This window comes from Pyrus communis, chromosome 2 (assembly GCF_041283825.1).
Source record: "Pyrus communis isolate YQ-2024b chromosome 2, ASM4128382v1, whole genome shotgun sequence".
In the NCBI taxonomy this organism is placed as follows: Eukaryota; Viridiplantae; Streptophyta; class Magnoliopsida; order Rosales; family Rosaceae; genus Pyrus; species Pyrus communis.
The window spans coordinates 23,090,394-23,111,852 of record NC_142566.1 but is presented as its reverse complement, the minus strand read 5'-3'; the positions used below and the strand labels follow the sequence as shown (position 1 = coordinate 23,111,852).

Sequence of the window (21,459 nt, the reverse complement as noted above, 5' to 3'; positions counted from 1 at the left end):
TAAAGTGAAGAGTACCACGAGCTTTTCGTTAAAACTCTCATGAAAAAAAAGATTGAGTAAGTTTGTCTGACCAACTGAATTACCGAAAACTCTCGCAAAGGAACATCAAAGAATAACTTTTAACGTACATGGTCCCTGCCCTTCTCTCAAGTTGCTCTACCGAAGATTTTCTCCAAAAAGTATCCGGATTGTTTCAACCCTACTGAATATTTTTTCGTGAAAAAGCGTGAGCAGGCTGAATTCAAAAGTAAAGGTCCAAATTAAGTTGCTGAGTTGGCCCTTGTGTTTCCAGCTCTGAAGTTGGTCCCATCCCACTGTCTTTATATTGGTGGGTCAGTGACCAAGTGGTCCATGCCAGCCTCTGACTGTTCAGGTGGCCCAAAGTCAACTGACCTAGCTCTCCCACTGGGGACCCCAGGCCCGGTACTATCCTAATTAAAGTCGTATTAATTATGCAAAGCTGTCTCACATTATAATAAGGACAAATAACAGTAAACAACAAGTAAGCCGTCTTAGCTCAGCTGGTAGAGCGCGTGGCTTTTAACCACGTGGTCGTGGGTTCGATTCCCACAGACGGCGTTTTTTTTCCTTCCATGCTTTTTGTGAGGGCAATTCGGTCAAATACTGGAGTTTATTAAATCAATTTATGCAGAATTTAACTTAATTAGCAAAAACTGATCGATAATTTCAAATGGACAAAAATTTGTACCTGTGGCGGAGTTTTTAACAGAATCTAAGACTCTTAATATTTTGATTTACACGACTCTGCATTGGTTCTATCAAGTCTAAGTTGCTCTAATCTTGCAACGAAACTTTTTCAAGTCTTTACTCCTAGTTTGTTCATGAGTTCACAACTTAAATTCTCAAGGCTCATGACCGATCATGTAGTCACAAGGAAATATACCAAGTTCAAGAGTGAATAGAGATTCTTGGATATATGTATATTGTTCGTCTTTCATATCGAAAAAAGTATACACAACTGATTATAAAACAAATTTGACAAATATAAGCAACACTCGAGGGTTGATGGCTAACCATCATAATAACACTAGCATTTATCTACACATTTTGTGTGTAAGAACACTTAAAAAAAAAAGGGAAGGAGAGTGAGTGAGAGCGAGAGAGTAGGTGGGAGTGAGAGGTTTATTTATTTATTTTAATATTAGATATATTTTAACATCACATGTAGGTAAGAGGGTTTAATAAAAAACAGTAAAATTTAGATATGTGAAATTACAATTTTGCCCATAATTTTTTTTTTTGTGTGATAGAAGACAAATAGTATTTTCATCCTATTTTGGTTGACAAAGAAAATTTTATTAATAAATAATTTAGATACAAACAAAAAGAATAGACCTCCTTTGAAGATATTTTAAAAATTAACTAATCCTAATTAAACATACAAACTAAACGACAACTTGACAACAAATAAACAAACAAACAAACAAACAATCAAAGATTACAAAGGCAACTACACACGCTAAAAAAAATACCCGTCAAGCTAATTATCGACGTATGAGTTGTCAAAAGGGCATTCTTGACTTTTTATTATTCTTTTGCACATTTAACTGGGGCAGGCAAGTTTTGAGACATCCTTGCTAGATCTGTTGTATTTCATGTGGCTCTTGACCAGCTGTCCCGCTGCAATTGCAGACATCAGCGAAAGTTCTCCGGCGAGCACTGAACCGGCGACAATGGTGGCCAATTTTCTAGAGTTTGAACCGGGTGAGTCTCTGCTTGCACCCCTCACACCCAGCAGGTTCAGGCAGGCTGCTTGTGATGCAAGCTGGGTTCCTCCTCCAACTGTTCCTACCTGAAAAAGTTAATTAAAACGAGATTAGTGGGTTTAGTTAGGTGTCAATTAAGCACTAATTATAGTTGTATTGTACCTCAATGGAAGGCATAGTGACGGAGACATGAAGGTCCTTGCCGTCGTTTATGGCTTCCATCATGGTGATGCAGTGAGAGCTCTCAACATTCTGAGCCGGATCCTGGCCGGTGGCGATATAGATCGCAGCGACAATGTTGCTGGCGTGCGCATTGAACCCACCAAGAGCACCGGCCATGGCAGAACCAGTAAGGTTCTTAAGCATGTTGAGCTCCACCAAGGCAGCCACATTTGTCTTCAGTACCTTCCTCACCACCTCTTCCTTGATCACTGCCTCACACACTACTGACTTTCCTCTCCCTTCTATCCAATTCACCGCCGCCGGTTTCTTGTCGGAGCAGAAGTTTCCTGAGCAGTCCGGATCAAACACAAACTAAATCAACGTAATTGATACAGTAAATATATACAACAATGTTCTATTGTCGAACTTATGTTGATATCCAATCACATATTCAAATATGACGATGTAAACATCTTATGTTATCAAACCAAGATAACATTTTCTATACGCAAAAAGAATATTTGCATGATCAAATCGAAAACCTACCTTGAATTAATTAGGTGTCCATGTAATATTGTAATTTGCATGCCTTGGTAATTTTTAACGAATGAGGATCCTCTCCGAATCCTTTTTGTGAGGACCGTGGATTCCTCCAATCATATCCGTTCATCATATATCGTGCGGTCAGACATCATTGTAAATTTTTTTTTATTTAAAATTGAATATAAACAGTATCTGACAAAAACTGGCCACACGATGTACAATAAACGGACATAATTGGGGGATCCTTGGGATCCTCACAAAGAGAATCTGGAGAGGATCCTCGTTCATTTTTAACTTACATTATCATGTGAGTATATCACTCATCGTTATCACCAAGGTATATCCAGTGTTTAAAATATTGATATCATTGAAAATATTTATATACAAATTTGTGGATATGTCGATATCAATATCATTTGGCTTCGATGAAAATGATAGAAATTTGTTTAAAAACTAAAATTTTAAGATGAAACTTTAGGGATTATCAAACACTGGTTTAAACAAAATATAAGAATTTCTCCGATATTTACTTGATATGTCGAAAATATCGAGAAATCTGTTGATTTTAACCAAAATTTAAAAAAATTCTCATATATGGGACCGTATAGAAAAATTGTCAAACACTCTATATATCTACTACTCATCACAAAATACCTTCTTGGCGACATGCAACTTCCAATGACATGTGAGAATCTCCCAAAACGAAGACTCAAATGCAAATTATGGACAAAAAGAAGGGGAAGAGAAAGATTAATCAAGTAACTAATACCAGAGATGCCAATAATATCCATGTCAGGGAAGTCGCTTTGGAGGAAATCTAGAACGTTTTGGACGCCTTTGGAGACCATGTTCATCCCCATAGCATCTCCAGTGCTGCAAGTAAACCTCATGTACACATTCTTCCCCGCTATCGAGCATTGAATCCTCTGAAGCTTCGCAAATCTACTTGATCTGAACAGTGCATATGCAGTCAAGTCAACAAACAGAATTCCAAATTATTAATGTTTATTGTATCACAGATTAATAGATAATTAATCATTAACTCACCACTTAAAAACAATATGGTAATTCTGTGATTATCTAAGAAGAATAAAGTTAACCAACTTTTAGTTAGTAACAAGATCATTTTTCAAACATTCTTCCTCTCCCTCTCGCCAAAAATAATACAAAAGTCGCCCTCCGTGCACATGCAATGCCCGAAATAAAAGGGATTGACTTGGCTTCGGAAATAACAAAAACAAAAAAATATAAGTTAGGTGAGTTGGCAAGGAAATATTTTTCAATGTGCCGAGACACGATTTCATACATCAAGTATAACAATATAATTAGTTTAGAATTATTTGGAAACTTAAAAAAAAAAAAAAAAAATTCAACCAATTATATATATTATGAAACTTAATATTCCATTGTGTCTTTCCAGCGTAATAAAAAAATTTCTATTGTTAAGGGTGCGTGTGATCCTTTATTGTCTCTTGTGTAGTCGAGTTTGAATCTTTCTTTTGTTAAGTCAGAATAATCTATAAAAAAAAAAATTAAAAATCTATAATCCTTTATAATATCATTTTGCAAAATAAAAGAATAAAAGACTCACCAACTTGTGTTAAAGGACGAAAATTCAATTTAAAAAATAAAATAAAATACGAAATATTGCAGGTGAAATTCGAATTATTTGAAAAACCAAAAAGACCAAAGCAGAAGAAATGGTGAAGATAACCCGTCCGTACCGGTTGAAAACGACGGCGAGGGTATCAAAGTTGAGCGGGTCCTCAACAAAGAACTTGAGTTCGGCAGCTCTGGCGGCTGAGCTGAACCGGACAACGGGAGCTCGGGTCATACCGTCCTTGAGAACCACGCTGCTGGCCCCGCCGGACATGTGGATGGCCTTGCATCCCCTATTGGTACTGGCCACCAAGCACCCCTCCGTGGTCGCCATTGGCACCGTGTACTCCTCCCCGTCGATCAGCAGCGGCCCCGCCACTCCCACCGGGATCTGCACGTACCCCACCGGCATCTCGCAGCATTGCCCCAGTATCGCCTCGTAGTCGAACCCTTCCAGCGGGAGGCCATCCAGCGAACTACCGGTCGTCCGCTGCAGGGCCTCGCGCCGTATCGCAGCCGCCCTCCGGCAGTCTCCGAGGGTGGACTCGAGAGAGTACGAAGGCGTAGTTCCATCGACGACAGACTTGATGATTTTCTCGTCATCAGCCGACAACGCCGGCGACTTGTCCGAGGCGGAGGTGGCGTAGGAGGGGAGTGCGGTGAAATTGACAGAACTATTTTGCCGGACTACGACGTCGTCGTTCCAGGGGCCGTGGGCGGCGCGGGAGTTGGGGGAGACGAAGGACTGGACGAAGTCAATGCCGAAGAAGCCGAGGAGGTAGATGATGGAGGCGAACAGGGAGAAGAGGGCGGCGAGCTCGGACAGCGTGACGACGTGCAGCGGCGTGGAGCTGCGGATCTTCTCGCGCCACCGGTTGAGGAGGAAGTAGGCGACGGCGAAGAAGAGCGTGAAGAAGAGGCCATTGGTGAGGTAAAGCGGGAGGGGAAGCGCGTCGGAGGCCTTGAGCAGCTGGTTGTCGGATTTAATGGGTTCGCCGGCTGCAGAGGCAGTTGGGGGTCGCCGGCGAACGGCCATTATCAGAGAGAGAAATAAGGGGGAAATAAGTAATTAAGGAATTAATTAGGCTAAGTAAAAGAAAAGGGAGGGATTAGAGGTGGTGGTTTATTTAATTAATTTGGATTTTGTTAGGGGAGTTTGCTAATAAATGAGCTGGAATGGGGCAAAAGCGGAGAATTTGGACCCGTTTTTATAGGAAGAGGATAGGAGGGAGTGAAGAGGTAGTGGGGGGTCCCACCCCCACAGGTGCTGTGTCGTTTCGCGTGTCGGGCTTTGCCTCTACGGATCTATGGATCCATTAGGATCTCATCATAGAATTTTTTTTAATGTCACAGTCACATTTTGATAAGAATGTTACTATTTAACGTGTTATAATAAAATCAGATTCAAACGCTACAAATTCATGTAATAATGTTAATAAAAATCGATTCAATTTCAAAACTTAGGGTTTATTGCTTCAGCTCATAAACCAATAAACTCTAAGCTTTTAACAATTGAATCTATTATCACTACAATTATAACCTAATTGGTGGAACTGAAAATCGTAATCGGAATCTAGGTAGGGCGATTAATAATTTATCATTAATTTTTTGTCCACGTGGGGCAAAGTTGATTTTCATATTCGTTAAACTGCGAGCCCCGCGATTGCTACATTAGTAGATATCGATGAAATTGATAGAAAATTTAACAGATGTGTGATATTGCAACGAATTTGTAAGTTGATGTATAACATTGCAATGTTTAAAAGATAAAATATGAGTTTATTATGTGATTTAAAATTAAAGTAGTATAGCCACTCAGTACAACGATTTAGTAGTAATCTCAGTACAACGATTTAGTAGTAATTTCTCTTCATTTGGAAGCAAGAGATCTTAAGTTTGAATATCGTGGATGACGAATTCGATACCAAATTAGATTGCCTATTATGTGGCTTAACCGAACTCTTTTACTCTTAATGTAAAAATATCGATGTATTCAAAAAATTAAAGTAGTATAACGTAATTTACATATAATTTAATTAATTACCATACCAATTATAGTTCCGTTTGAGCTTCGATATACTTTGGGGTTGATCTGGACCCATTTAGCCCGACTCTACTTAGACCACGTTAAGTCATGTCGGGAAGATTCTAAAAAAGGAAAGAGGGAAAAATAAAAAAAATAAAAAAAATAAAAAAAACAACTAAGCAGCCATATTTCTCAGGGCCTGAGCGATCGAATGATTAGCAACATCCTTTTGGTGTCAGTCATATTTTCCGGCAAATCACTGCAGGTTTTTACCCTCCGAAATTCCAAATCACCAGCGTTTATCTGATCAAATCCCTTCTGGGTTTTGCTTTTCAATCCTCGAATCGAATTGGGTTAATTTCAATTTCAAATTTTTGATTTGATCCAATCTCTAATTTCAATTCTCTGAAAGCTCTGTTTCTGTCTTCGACTTTTCAAAACCTTTTCTGTCTCTGTAGAGTCCAGTACTAGGGCTGTTGGCAGTGGGTAGGGTTTTCTGAAAGCAAAAAAGACAGAGAGCAGAAGATCATGGACCTCAACGCCTTCTGGGTCCACGTGTCTGTCACGTGACTCTGAGAATTTCCCTTTTGTTTCAGTCGTCGTCTTCCCTGATCCTCTCTCTCTCTCTCTCTCTCTCTCTCTCTCTATGTTTGTGTGTATATGGCTTACCAGCAGCAACAACAGCAAGGAGGGGCTCAGCTGTTCAATTCCCCGTTCGGGGACACGACGTTGACGAAGGTGTTCGTGGGGGGATTGGCCTGGGAGACCCAGAGCGACACTCTACGACGTCACTTCGAGCAGTTCGGCGACATCCTCGAGGCTGTCGTTATCACCGATAAGAACACCGGCCGATCCAAAGGCTATGGCTTTGTCAGTACTCAATAACCCATCTCTCTCATTTTCCCAAACATATGAAACAATCAATCAAATTTTGATAAATTTGAGATTAATCAGCTTTTTTTGGTTTCTGGGTTGTTTTTGTTTGGAGGGTTTAGGTCACATTTCGTGATCCTGAATCTGCAACAAGGGCTTGCTTGGATCCCAATCCTGTGATCGATGGCCGCAGAGCTAACTGCAATCTTGCTTCTCTGGGTCGTCCCCGCCAACCTTTCCTTTTTCATGGTATATTTTTATCTATTTCTCGTTGTGTTTTTTGTTTTCCTTGCATTTTTGTTCTGCTGGGTACTTAGGAACTGCGTTTCTAATGCTGGATTTGCAATCGAATTGTTGCTTTGGTTGATTGGATTGCAGGGCAAGTGAGATCACCAGCTCCAATCCTCGGGCGCGTGCAGCCGCCTAGAGCTGCTTACATGGGGAGCCCCCACCCTGCTTACCACCACCCTATTCCTCATGGTTACCAGCCCGGGTTTGTGTACCCGTCTTATGGGTGAGTTTTGTAAGTTTAAAACTCTTGACTTTAGATGTTCATCTCAAGCTTACCGGTTGAGGCCATTTGGGTGTCGGGTGTTGGGTGCTGGGTGTTGGAGCTTATGCAATTTGTCTTGACTGCAAGAGGCAAAATTTCATTCCAGAACACACAACAACTATCTGATCGAGTGTCTTTTCTGGCCAACCATTTCCTCAGCATTCAAATTTTTGAAATTTGAGCTATTAAGTAATCGTTTTGAGTACCTAAGACTGAAACCTTAGCTAGCGAAGGTCATTTTACAGGTGATAATAAAAATTGTGTATTTGGGGGAGGCTTTTTGTCAAAGTGTGTTTATCGTTTATCGTATGTTGAATGTTGGGTGGGATATGCTTGACTACATAGAAACTTACTAGCATTAAGCTGTGCAAAACCATGGAATCACATTGTAATGAAAATCTTATTTAGTTTGCTTTGTAGCTTTATGCATGTGCTGTAGTATTTCATCAAGCGTTTTATGTTATAGTAGTACTCCCATTGTTTTTTGGACACTTAACTGGTGCCCATCTTTGAAAAGCTTGAGAGGAAGCTTGGGTTCCTTACGTTGTTGAAATTCCATGTGGCTGTATGATCTCAAGAGGTTCAAGAATTTCTGTTTTGCAGGTACACAGGATATGGACCTGAATTTGTCTACCCACAGGTCAATACTTTAATATGTCATTACACAGCTTTTATTTGCGATTTTAAAGAGTAAAAGAACAATGCTTGATTGTTCAAAAGCTAACTAAGCCGGTTACCAACTTTTGTTCCTCAACTTTCGCCAGGGTGCCTACAGTCCTTACATGACTCAGCAGCAATACCTTCAGATATATGGGGTACCAGGCACAGTTAACCCTGGCGTATATTCATATGGACAATTCGGTCAGTCACTCCCTGGAAACCAGGGATATGCAACAGTTCAAAACTATGGAGTTCCAGGTCATCATGTAATGCAATTCAGTGGGGCCAATGTCGGTGCAGCATCCCCAGCTGCCATTCCAACGATTCAAACACCATATCCTGCAGGCAACATTCTCTTCCTAAAACCCTTCTCCCCATTTACAAGAATGATCACCTTCATTGCAATTTATTAACATGTTATCCTGCAGGCAACTTTCTGATGCTAAAATTTTTATGAGCCGATCAGATAAATGTTCCAAGTACCACATTTTTTTTTTATAAGATCAATTACCACATATGAAAGTCGCGTAATGAGACTTTCTCTTAAAAAAATCTTCTTTTTTTTTCCCTTGATTTATGGTAACTCATTTTGCATGCTATGCCTGCGCACCTGATTTCAGCATTGCCGCACTGATGGAAGTTGGCAAGAAGAGATGTGCAGTTATAATAATTCAAGTCTATAGTCAGTGATTCTGGTTTGCTGGTTTTTTCAGGTATAGTTGCACCGGCTCCAGGACAGACGCAGTATATGCTTCCTACTAATTCTCCTCAATTCACCAGTGGTTCCGATCAAACTGCAGGTTGAGTGGTAAATCAGAAAGGTCACTTCTGGAGGTAGAGATTGTCACCTTGTCCACCTTTTTATTAAACATATCTGCATAATTACACTGGAAATCCGTCTTTGTCGGGGATGCAGGTAATCCTTATTGCAGCAGGACTATGAGAAGCTACTGCTACCTAAGTGGCAGCCTCTAAATCTAGCCTTGCAAGTTATTATCTTTACTTTCTAGAGGTGACACCTGTTTTCCCTTATAAAGTATGATTTTACTCGTAACATAGAATCGTAGCTTATGACAAATTCCAATTTAAATCGAACCTCTGTGGGAAATTTTTGCATTGCAACACGGGTAGTTGTGTTTGGAATAGATAATGATGCTTTAGAACTGTTTGACCTGAGATTCTTTTACTTTTAGCTTTATTATTATGTGAGCTTCTATCGTAGTGCCATTTCACCATATCCGTGATGAGAGATAGTGACACACGTGTGTATACACCCTCAATTTCCCCCTTTTATTTTTTTTGAATCTAGCAACTTCCCAACTATGTGGAATTTTAGTCACATCTGAAACAGGGCATTTTTCTATAACCAGGAAATCGGGGATCAAAGCACATGGGACCGAATACTAGTATATACATACATAAATACATACATACACACACACACATATATATATATAGCATTGTATCAAGTCCCTTGTTTTTTATTAAATTTGTTTTCTGGTTTATAAATTCTTGTGATTATATATGATGTGTTTAACTAATGCAGGTCATTCTTGGTGGTCATCGGAGATACTTCAAAGTCAGCTGTTAGATGTTAAAGAGGGTGGAAGAGCATCATGGGTTGTTGCTTTTTTCACCTGGTGGTGTCTGTAAAATATGCCGTTGCAGTGTCATGTGGCTCAAAGCCGCTTGGCACGATATTATGGGTCATTGCGTGTTTGCCGGAAATATGGTTTTCCGGCAGACGCAGCGTAATAAGACTGTAACTGTGTAAATAACCCTAAACTTTCTCCTGTATCAAAGAAAGAATCAATTCGATTCGTTTCATGGACTCTGGACCCAACATATGGGTTCACAGTCATTGTCAAGTCTCACTCATTGTATTTACCACAAAAAAAAACAAAAAAATCATTGTTCAAATTTGAATTTCTCTATTCAATTGGCGCTTCTTCATTTTCCTTTGGGTAATATTGAGGGAGTCTTAATGAAACATTCATGGTACTGTTCACGTTTAACGTTAAGGACATTTTTACTCTAAAATATCACTCCTGGTACTTTCACTTACATCTTTTTGTCATTTTGGTTAAAACTCAAAGTTTTCAAGTTATTTTCATTAGTTTTTCTTAATATTATTGAAGCTTCAGCTTCTTCTTCCTCTTTATACGATTTCGTTTGATTATTTATTGGTGTGAGATTAATATAAATGATATCCGTGTTTGCGGAAGAAAATCTGTCATCTAAATGTTTTTGCATGTGACTGGCACACCTTCATGTTATATGGCTAGATGGTAACACTAATTTAGATCAGAACTCGGAATTTTTTGAATCTCTTTATGCACTCTACTTGCTATTCAATCTTTTCAAAAATATTTGGATTCGAAATCAAAATTTTAATGCAGAACTTCCAATCTAACTTGCACTCTTAGCGGAAACAAAAGGGATGTAACAAAAGGGACGTGTGAAAATCATTTATCGAGGGTTGATGGTGTACCTAACAAAATCTTGGGTGTGAGTTAGTAGAATCCCTAAACCAAAAGCTTACTGTAATAAGGCCCAATATTCCCAACTGAACACCGATGAAATTGAGAATATGTAGCTACGTTAACGCAACAACTAACAAGCATACATTGGTTCAACTACTCACTGATGGTTGTAGCTTCTGCGGTGTCGGCGGCGTGACAATGATCGGACTTAACCTTGGTTCAACTACTTTCACTGATGCTTGTAGCTTCTGCGGTGTCCGCGGGTGCTGGTGGTCGGAATTGACCAGCGATAACTCGTATTTCGGATTTATGTACAGTTTCTTGCAAACTCACAGATCGAGTTAACCAAGCAGGACACATTTAATCAACCATTGCAACATTTTTTTGCATCTGTAAACATAATCATTGCCAGTAAGGGTTCCAAGATTTGGGATAACAAGGTTGGATCGTGAGAAATTCGAACTCGGGCAGGAGAACAGTGCTCCATAATGTTACATAACACAACCAAAAAATAACTAGAAGCTGAACTCTACCACTACACATCTCACTCATCATCAGCTCACCACATTCCCCCGACGACGGGGCTAAATGTGGCCAGCACAATCTGTTTGTACAAACAATACAGTTTTCACGCTTCTTTCATAAATGAGAGGGGAAAGGGTTACGCGTTTTAGTTTACAGAGACTCCGGACTTGTGGACGGTCTAATTCTTGAAGGCATCCGCATGGGCTGTTTTATTGCACCACCAAATGTACTATGTAAGGAATTCTTTGGTGTGATGGACATTTTGTTCAATGCGGAGTCAAATTCATCGAGATCATAATGCTGTTGCAAAATCGCATAATCCATTCCCTCTACATTTTCATCCGCGACAGCGTCACCTATGTCTTCATCACTGGAATCTTCGTCATCGTCATACGTAGGATGAACCATCGACCAGAAAATGAACTTCGGCCGGATGTACCTTTGGATAAAGGAAAAACTAGTGTCAGCAAAGCTTTCAAAACAGGTTTTAAGCATTTGAATCTTACGGCTAACAAAACTTTCCTTTTTGACCTCGAAAGTTCAAAGTTAATACAAACCTGTCACTTTTCTTCAGCAAGCACGGGTCAAATGGGAAGAACATGTCTAGCCTTTCCCTCCCACCAAATTCCTTTGAAAGTTCTGATTCCAGATAGTCATCGAAATCGAATTTGTCAAGTGTCATGAATAAACCAGCTGCTTTTGATTGCCGTAGAAACTCGTTTACTATGGAAGGCAGACACACCTTTCAAAATGGAGAACAAAATTAAGCACAATGATGCAATAGTTTTAGACATTAAAGCATCCTTCTCGAATGGTATGAAAGAGAATCAAAGATCGAAAGAATAGAAAGATAAACGAAATAATTATAATGTAGCCCATTTTTGTACAGGGTGGAACTACATGTAAACGGTCCTCACCTGCAGCGGGCTCAATTTATTATTCAAAACAGACTCCAAAGGCAGACGAAGAAGCCATGACTTCAGCAGAGGAACATCCATCATTGACCTCATTCGGAAGCAAAGCAAATACATGATGGCCTGTTGGACGAGTAAATCGGCATCAATGGAATTATACAAGTACATGAATTTGATAGTGCAAAACATAGATATAACATTTAAGTAACTTAAGCATAGAAGCAAATGAATCACATGATGCAACTAATAGCATAGGGAAAATTGCAGTTTGAATGTCCAAAAGTTGCGAACTTAGTTCCAGAACTAGATATGGAATCTTCCCTCAGATAGTGTAGAGATACGACTGAATGTCAACAAAAGTTTGACTTGGCAATTCGATATTTAATAAACCAAAAAACCAAATTTCAAAACAAAAAGATATTTCAATATGAAATTCACTTGATTGAACAGGTTGTTTACACTCTTCACATGATATCTTGAAAACCAAGAAATCTGAAATATTTATTATTATGTCTGAAGAACTGATTCCAAAGTGAAACAAAACAAACCTGACATCCTGAATAAAACACTCTATGAGCTTCCGGATTTACTTTGTCATTCTGCGTTTTGACATATTTACAGCACCAATCCACCAACCTGGAACCAGAGTAACATATGACAACAGCGTTAGACAAATTCCGTCTGTATTTCCCTTCTTATGTCTCATTGCTGAGTCATTGTAAAAAAGGAGATTACATGGGGCTATTGGTTTGAACACAACCTTTCCAAAGTGTTAGCAATCACAGAAGCCGACAGAAACTTTGCACGAGACAAATAACTAGCAAGATAAGAAACGGCACTCATTCTGCACAAAACCAAAAAGAGAAATCAGTACTATAAACGATGCGTGAAACATCTAAAATCCGAAACTATGATATTCAGAATGTTCTAGTTTGCCATAATATTACATAGATGATTCAAGAAGCTTAAGATACTCTCCTTGTAAACACACACCAAAAGAAAATAAGAAAAAAAAAATTGGAAAAAAAAAATGGTATGTGAGAGAACCTGTGCAACAGATGGCATCCACCACAGTGATTTAATAAAACAAAATATGTTAAACCATATAAATAGCCTCCCAGGTTTTCCAACGTTTCTCTTAAGATAAGCAGTGATTACATGTGGGTTAATTAATGGGCATGTCAAAAATGCCTGGACATGCCTCATATATATCTAACCTATGTTGTATCATAATGGGCACTGATGCAAGTACAGATATTCATTACAAAAGTGTCAAATCCTACAAGCTGCACCCAAAGGTACGAAAGTACAAATGTGATAGATAGCAATTACAGAAAATCACTAACAAAAATGATATAGATGATAAAAAAAAGATTATATGTTTACATCCAGTTTAAGTTTTAAAGACAAGTGTAAAAGCAACTCGTGATATGAATACTATACCCCAGTTTACGAACTAAGAAGTAAAAACAAAGAATACCTGACTATACACAAGTAAGGGCAAACATATTACCTGAGAAGTGGGGGGTTGGTACTGCAGAAAAAAGTATTTTCAAGCATCAAAGCAAATGTCACGCCACAATTTCCAGGATCTAGAGAACATGCATAGAAGATCACAAACTGCAATAAGAAAAAAAAGCAAGTTAATAAGGGGATAGACAAACCAGTAGATATACGAAGAGGAATAAAGGAAAAAACAAAATAATGAATTAAGAAAACAGATATGGAAAATTTTATAAATTACCTGGGCAAACTTCGATTTGTATGCAGTCAAAACAGTCCTCTTAAATGACTCCAGTAGAGTTTCAAAGACCTAAACACGCCATATACATAGGAATTAAAATGAGAAGAATGGAGACAGTCATATTGAGCATGTCAACCTCAAAATCAAAGAGTTGAAAGATACCTCGATCAAACGGCCACCAACTTCACAAGACTCAAGATGCTCAAAAGTTAACACCAACAAGCTATCTAATTTTTCGGCAAATGAATTACTTCCTGAAACCTTCGTACTTAATTTTCTTGCAATCTGTATAAATAACTTGTAATCACTATATAATGAAGGTTTAAAATCATCATGAACAATACGGAAGAACAAGATTGATGTGAGAACCAAAACAAATATCAATAAACTCAGGGAAAACTGCAAAGTAGCAACTATGCTTCATATTCTGTCTCACCCTCCTCTCTTCCCCATTGTCTCTTTCTCCTTGAATTTTGAACACCTGTTTCCCTCTTGCATGCTAAGTTCTATCAACTCGTTGTCAGACATTGCATTAATTAATACTACCATCAAGAGGGTTTCAACTTGTTGCCTTATATATCCCCGGCTCCTCACAAAACAAACTCATAAAGAAATTCAAGGGTTGTACGCATGGGGTGTTCAATGTGGATAAGAGTAATCAAACTCAATCATACCTCACTATCATCATTCAGATCATCATCCATAGACTCGTGTACAGCTTCTAGCTCCATCTCAAATATTCCTTTACTTGAGTCATCTTCTATGTCATCCCATCCAATCTCCACCTGTAGGAAGCCACTTCATAATGTTTGTCATGAAAAAAAAATAAAAACAATTATTCCATTCAAATGTTAATTTCAATTTTCAATTGAATATACATACGTCCAAGTCTAGCAGCAATTCCACCACACCAGTTAGCATTGGGATCCGAACTACTTCACCAAGAGCGCCACTCTCCAACTTTAGCATGTTCTCTACGTACATCACAACACTAAAAGTCTACAAGAGCAATATGGCATATCATATATTTATCAATTTAGAGAACACCGGGATGGTAAGCAATGCAGACATCCAAAAGGAAAAAAATAGAAACATATTCAATTATTAATCACAGTTGGAGGGAAAAGCCATCATTATGAAGAAGAAACGATATGATACAAAGCTATATACAATGAAACATTGGCCTAAACAATCATGGCCACTTTGAAAACATCTGTCGCTTATGTATATATACCATACGAAAGCTAACAAAGATTGCAGAGGATATCTTTTTGAGTGAACAACACTTTATTACTAGATGGGTACGTGCCGTGCAGAATTAACTTACATTTATATCATGAAAACGATATTGTGGTGTTGCAGCTAAAACAATTGGCACCAATCTCGCAGGGGAAAGTGGTAGCATATCAGCAATATCATTCAGAGCTGAATGCACGCGAGATAAAACTTGGTCCTTTTTTGTAAGACCGCGCGGCAGCTGGAAACTTTTAGGTGGAAAGAATTGCTTTGTGAGCATCGCCAAACACTCATCTACAAACTTCCCGCCGGAAGCAGCCTGTGCCACCATGAAGCAAAAAAAATCTAAAATTTCTGCCAACTTGTTCAAAAAGCTTTAAAATTTGACAAAGTAGAAACATATAAAACCCACATACCAACGAAATAATGAAATGAATCACCGCATCCATCACCTGAGGCCTCTGCGTCCACAAGTTCATCCCAAAAATCTGAAACATTTTCGCAATTGATTATTAATAAAAAAAACCACCAAGGATTGGATACATACAGCGAGACAAAAACAAAAAAAATTATACTAACAACTTACAGCAGCTAGAAGTAGATTGTGTAGATCATGATCTATACAAGAAACTGCTCTAGATAGTGCCTCCAAAGTCGTCTGCCAAGCAATAAACCGAAAAATTTAAAACTTAGGCAAAACAAATTTAATTGAAACCAAATTAATTGAATATACTGTAAGCACATACCACCGAGGCAATAAACCAAAAAAAAAAAAAAAAAAAAATTCAAAACTTGGATAAAACCAATTCAACTAGAAACAAATTAATTGATTAACAACATACCACAAGAAAAGCCTCCTCATCGGCGCCGTGCCCTCCGTCGTGGCTCACAACCGAAATGAGCCGTTCGTAGTCCTTGTTTTCAGCCAGAGCCTAAACAATTCAAATCAAACTTGTCAAAATTAACATCCATACCAAAACAATCAAGGGCAAGTTCACTAAAACCCTAAACTGGTGCAAGAAATCCACAGTTGGGGAATCGGAATCCTTACCGCTGGTGAACCTGAAGTCACTGAGCAAAGAATATCCCTGATGTGATCGACGAGGTCGGAATCGGTGAATTCTCCGTCCTCCGCCATCTCATCCAAAGCCGCCTCGTTGTTCCTCAACTCGACGCCCATGGTTGTCTCGCCCTACGGATCCTCCTGCAAAGAATTTCAGTGAGGATGTCCTAGGCGTCGGTGTTTCGGTTCAGCTGGGATAGCCGGCCGAGGTGGGTACGAGAATTGGGTGGGCAGTTGTCTTCTTTGCTGGAGCTGCTGCGGCTATGGAGATTTGGTTGTTGAGTGTTGTGTGCAGTGCGGCCGCCGAGTGTTTGGAAGAATGGAAAAACCCCAAAAACCAGGGTTTTCAAGAAGCGGCTGCCTCTTTTTTGTATGTATTTATATAGGTACCGAATTCGCTTGGTCAGAATCCCTCTCCTTTTTAAACGCGGGAGACTGCTTTTTTTTTTTTCTTTTTTTTTTGCTATTTCCCTAATTACATTTCTATTTTTTTTAAGATGCATGTTGACACATATTTGATTGTATAATTTATTTAACAGTTTAAATTGAGGGATTGGTGATCGTTGAATCAAATGTAATTATATTGTTCGTAGATCAATAGTGGTAATGGATTAAATGTAATTGTTAAATATGAATTGATGCTAAATTAGTGGCACAATCAGGATTGTTTGTGAGATATGCGTTTCAAAGTATGTATTAAGAAAAAAATTCGAACTCAAAACATGAGCAATTAAAGTAAGTGTATGATACAACTAAGTGGGAGGTAGAGAGCAGTGTTTAAAATATCAATATTAATAGGAATATCGATAGGCAAATTTGTGGAAATACCGATGGATATATCGTATATCTATATTGATTGCCTTCAATGGAAATAATGGAAATTTGCTCAAAAACATGGAAATTTTAAATTATTTTTTAGAAAATACCATACGAAGCCACACACACACATATGAATCAATAATTATTTATTAGATATAGTGTAAACAATAAGTACGTGATATGTGAGAAGAAAAACTTCCTTATAATGACAAGTAATAAAATAAAGCATTTCACTAGAAGAATAATATTATACATAACTTAATTAAAATTTTCATAATGAAAGCAGCACATGTGACGATCCGTTCGTAATATCATGCTTTTAAAATTTGTAAAAACATCAAATTAGGGACGAGTAGTCACATCACAAGTTTTATTGAAGTAAACTAATACCATAAAGAAATAAATTAAAAAAAATAAAGAATGCATAGGCTCATGGATATTTCTTGCAAACTTTTTGCAAATTGTCTTCAAACATTGGATATTTCCTGGAAATATCAAAATTATCGAGGAAATTAACTGGTTTCCAAAAATATTGTGGATATGGGGTGATGTTTAGACTTCACCCCCTCTTTCCATATTGTTCCCTGAATTTTTGGATATTTCCGTAGAAATATCGAGTATATCCAAGATATTTCAAACACTGGTAGAGAGCAAGGTAAGCAATAAAAAAAATTGAAATTATAGGAAGAAAATATAAAATAAAAAAATGGTTTAAATCATTTGATAGAAAAATGAGGGCAAAGAGAAGGATTGTAAATAATAGTTTATTAGCTTTAGAAACAACATTATTTAAAATCCATATCTAAGTTTCATTAAACCACAAAGACAAAACAAGCAAAATTGTTAGAAAAATATAGAACACGATGTCATTCAAATCAACTTTCTTACAAGAACATTTTTTCCTCATGTCCCACGGCTCTACAACTGCGGACTTGAAGCCTCTAAAAATATCTTACACAATGGTGAGCTTGGAACCACGCTGGTTCCTTTGTGTCTCCACCCATGCACTAGGTGTCTGTGTATAATAAAAAATTTGATTACATTTGTATTTCAAGCCCAAAATATAACTTAGGGAAAACTTTAGTAATGCCACAAAAGTTTGATCCTCGTTCCATCTTGCCCTCCGACAAGGTTTTGAATTCGTGCATGTATTCTATTAACACAGTTGTGCTACTATTTTTTGTTAATTTTATTCTGTTTAATGGGCATAATTAACTTTTAAAACATATATGTCAACAAATATATATTTACAAGCAAAATGAGTAAATATTTGGAATTCTAGTCATTAAGGGTTCGTTTGAAAGTACTTTTAAAATGACTGAAATTACTTATGGTGAAAATATTTTTGAAACGAATCCTTAGTAAAAATACAAGTGAAGTTTTAAAAAACACTTTAAGTGCTTCCTACAAAAAACATATGCTTGTTTAAAAAAACACTTAATGTGTTTTTGGAATCCAAAATTAATTCATCAAAAGTCATTTTCAATCATTTTAAAAGTACTTACAAACGAGCTCTAAGTCATGGACAGAAGTTTAAATGAATTGAATAACTGATAAATTCAAATTGAAAATTCAAGGAAGAAGGTGAAGAAAAGCGTATAATTCGTGAGGGTTGCTAAATATTTGCCTAAAAGTACCATTTGCATTTGAGGACAAAAGTGAAATTACCCTTTATTCCAGGAAATTTATAATAAAATGGTTCTGGACTTCTTGCACATGGGCCATAAGAATCTATTTCACGGTGAAGGGATGGGCGCGTAACAAAAGAGTGGCTTGAGCTCGAGTGGCCCAAACCTGTCAAAAGTCGTAGGTGAGCCCCAAGTCCAATTATTTTAGCCCAAGTGAACTATTTGATTGATTTGTTACTAAATTGTAATGTTTTTTTTTTTTTTTTTTGGTACATCGATATTTTTACACTAAAAAGAGGGGGAGTTTGGGTAAGCCACACAATGGGTAGCCTAATTTGGTATTGAATTCACCATCCACGGGATTTGAATCTAAAACCTCTCACTTTCAACTAAAGATGAATATCACATGTTCGTAGTACTGAATGACACCAAATTGTAACGTTGAAACAAGGTAAATGAGATTTTACTGAAACAAGGTAAATGCGATTATTTCACAAATTAATTCTTTTGCAATGGAAGTCAAAACAATCATCACGCATTATCCCGACGTAGGATTCAGCACTTATAAGCAATGGAACCATGTTGCGGATAAATTAGCTGGAATTGGTCCTTCCTTGGAGTGTGGACCCACTGTCATATTTTTCAGGCTCCTCCAGATGATTTTGGTCGTTTAGCTCAGGAAGATCTAAAGGGGTTACTGGACCCAAATTTGTTTATTGGTTTTGTGTTTTGTGGTTGTAGGCCTTTCTTTGTATACATGAGAATGTGAAGGTAAAAGAATTTTGCATTGGTAAAATGATAAGTCTTGTAAGGGCTTATACGAGGTTATGTTACTTCTCACATTGGTTATATGGTAGAACCTCAACTTTCTTCAGTATAAAAAGAACAATAATCATGCATCCCACCCAACGAAAAAAGAGGAAAAAAAAGTGCAGAACGTCTATTTTAGAATACAAATATAACAACTCTAAAAAGCGATATTATTTACATTAAGGAGGTGAGGATTGAGCTAAGCCTTACAATGAGCTAGTAATAATATGATTCAAATTCGCCTTTGACAATAATCGAATTTAAGACCTTTCACTTACAAGTAAAGAGGAATACCACTAGATCGTAGTAATAAATGACAACTCTCAAATTTAAATATTAATGTAATTCCTATGGTCTTAAATAATCCCTAATGCCTTACCTATGTGCTAGGCAACCACGCACCCCCTTATTGCCATCAGATAGTAATTGTGACATGCGCACCAAGTTGTTGCGGAAGATTTCCTTTCTACATAACACAAAAATGAACGCAAATGAAAAGTAGCAACGCCGAGAAGGTTATCTATATCTAAGACATCACGATGCCAGTTTCTCAAAATTTGCATCCACATCATGTACATTAAACTTATCAGATAACAATACTGTCACTGTTATTCCATGAGGGAGAAATCCTAGTGTCGTAGTCAACAAGTGAAAAAGTTGAAGTACACGTTGGACAAGAAAAAAGCACATCATGTGATCGAGTAATAGGGATAAAGTTCTCACACGCTATGATAGTGGCAGTTACTAGAAAGTCAATCCATCCATCCATCCGTTCATCTCCATCATCCATCATCCATCATCCCATACATCCTCCATGCAATAGCAAAAAACCATCACCATAAAGTTAGGAGGCAGATTGTCTGCCTTTTTATTTGGGTGTCTTTTCCATCTCCTCATATTTTATGCATGGTTAAACCATGTCAACATTTTATATTAATTTTTTATAGAGATAATAAAATAAAAAATAATAGAAATATAAAATATTAACGTGGCTTAACCGTGACCGCACAGATAGAAATGAATGGAAATGGCACCTAAACTGGATGACAGGCAGTCTGCCTCTATAAAGTTAGCCCCCAAAGGTTTAGCTGGTAGAGTAGATGCACAAAAAACAGTTGCACAAACAAGACAAAGCTAAGAAGATTATTTACTTAAACTATTCTTTGTAAAGGTTTTTTAATTCAAAATGGTATCAGAGTCTGTCAAACTCTTCATTTTGATCTCTAAAATTTAAAATCGATAAAAGTAAAAATTGTCCACCATTAATCATTTTGATCATTATGTGAGAAATCTTCATTCATTGAGAGTAATTTTGTTAAATCAACCTATCCCCTTGAACGGTGGTTTCTTCAATTTAACGAAATTTTTTTTCACATAATGACCAAAATGATTAACGGTGAAAAATCTCATGGACCATTTCTATCGATTTTAAATCTCATAACCAAGCTGATGTTATGACAGTTTCAAACACTATTTTGGCTGAAAAGCCTTTTGTAAATACGTGATAGTTGATGATTAAATTAGAAAGATGCTAGACTCACAATATTGTCTTATTTTTTCCACGCACATTATAATCTCACTTACCTTAAAAAGTAAAAAAAATTAAAATATTTTTCCCCACCCACTACTATTCCCAAAATAATCTTGAATATATATACATGTGAAATTATAAATTTGTGCGAATAACAACAGAAGCATGTGAATTCAAATGAAAAAAGTTTGATGGCAAAAATCTGCGCTAATGCTAATCGTAGTATAGTAGGCAAAATCAAATATAAATTCGAAGACAACAAGGTATGCAAATTCAAATGGAAAACCAAAAAGGTAGCCAAATTGAAATGTAAAACTTCAACAACGACAACGACAAATTCAAATATATAGTGCGGCAAATTCAAATGACCCACACCCTCTTCTTCTTCTTCAAGGGAATATGATCTTCTACTTCTTTCATAGAAGCGTCATTTTCTACCAGTTTAATGAAAATGTTATATTATGAGTCCATTGTTTATTTTTTATTTTTTTTATTTCTCTGAATAAAAGGAGATAGAAAAATGAGTTACGGTTTAAGGTAGACAAATTGTGACATCCCGTCCC

At 37.4% G+C, this 21,459-nt stretch overlaps 3 protein-coding genes and 1 non-coding gene across 8 annotated transcripts; 2 read left to right on the top strand and 2 right to left on the bottom strand.

The window, feature by feature from the left end:
• The first annotated feature begins 506 nt into the window (after positions 1-506).
• TRNAK-UUU (transfer RNA lysine (anticodon UUU)) lies at positions 507-579 on the top strand. The gene has a single exon. It is a non-coding gene; the product is annotated as a tRNA-Lys (tRNA).
• Positions 580-1,295: 716 nt separating this feature from the next.
• On the bottom strand, positions 1,296-5,346 carry LOC137748576 (3-hydroxy-3-methylglutaryl coenzyme A reductase 1). The gene is made up of 4 exons (XM_068488744.2): positions 4,157-5,346; positions 3,202-3,383; positions 1,890-2,236; positions 1,296-1,813 (listed from the first exon to the last, which is right to left on the bottom strand). The coding sequence occupies exons 1-4, from the start codon at positions 5,065-5,067 to the stop codon at positions 1,565-1,567; spliced, it is 1,689 nt and encodes a 562-aa protein (XP_068344845.2). The 5' UTR covers positions 5,068-5,346; the 3' UTR covers positions 1,296-1,564.
• Positions 5,347-6,150: 804 nt separating this feature from the next.
• Positions 6,151-10,096, top strand: LOC137748564 (uncharacterized). 5 transcript variants are annotated; one of them, XR_011070080.2, is made up of 8 exons: positions 6,151-6,927; positions 7,053-7,179; positions 7,309-7,444; positions 8,087-8,123; positions 8,248-8,488; positions 8,857-8,977; positions 9,060-9,155; positions 9,690-10,096. XR_011070080.2 is itself a non-coding variant. In XM_068488734.2 (7 exons), exons 1-6 carry the CDS (start codon positions 6,718-6,720, stop codon positions 8,946-8,948), a joined length of 843 nt encoding a protein of 280 aa, XP_068344835.2. In that variant the 5' UTR covers positions 6,188-6,717; the 3' UTR covers positions 8,949-8,977; positions 9,690-10,096. The 5 variants fall into 5 exon arrangements, 1 of the variants encoding a protein (XP_068344835.2); XR_011070081.2 differs by having other exon boundaries at positions 6,188-6,927; positions 8,857-8,964; XR_015957775.1 differs by having other exon boundaries at positions 6,188-6,927; positions 8,857-8,964; positions 9,060-9,179; positions 9,690-9,830.
• A 1,137-nt stretch (positions 10,097-11,233) lies between these two features.
• LOC137746880 (RNA polymerase I specific transcription initiation factor RRN3 protein) lies at positions 11,234-16,505 on the bottom strand. Its single transcript, XM_068486896.2, has 15 exons — positions 16,097-16,505; positions 15,888-15,977; positions 15,632-15,703; positions 15,462-15,533; positions 15,137-15,364; positions 14,692-14,808; positions 14,484-14,594; positions 13,972-14,094; positions 13,810-13,878; positions 13,579-13,685; positions 12,826-12,909; positions 12,614-12,701; positions 12,069-12,188; positions 11,709-11,893; positions 11,234-11,590 (listed from the first exon to the last, which is right to left on the bottom strand). Exons 1-15 carry the CDS (start codon positions 16,223-16,225, stop codon positions 11,302-11,304), a joined length of 1,884 nt encoding a protein of 627 aa, XP_068342997.2. The 5' UTR covers positions 16,226-16,505; the 3' UTR covers positions 11,234-11,301.
• Positions 16,506-21,459: the final 4,954 nt, after the last annotated feature.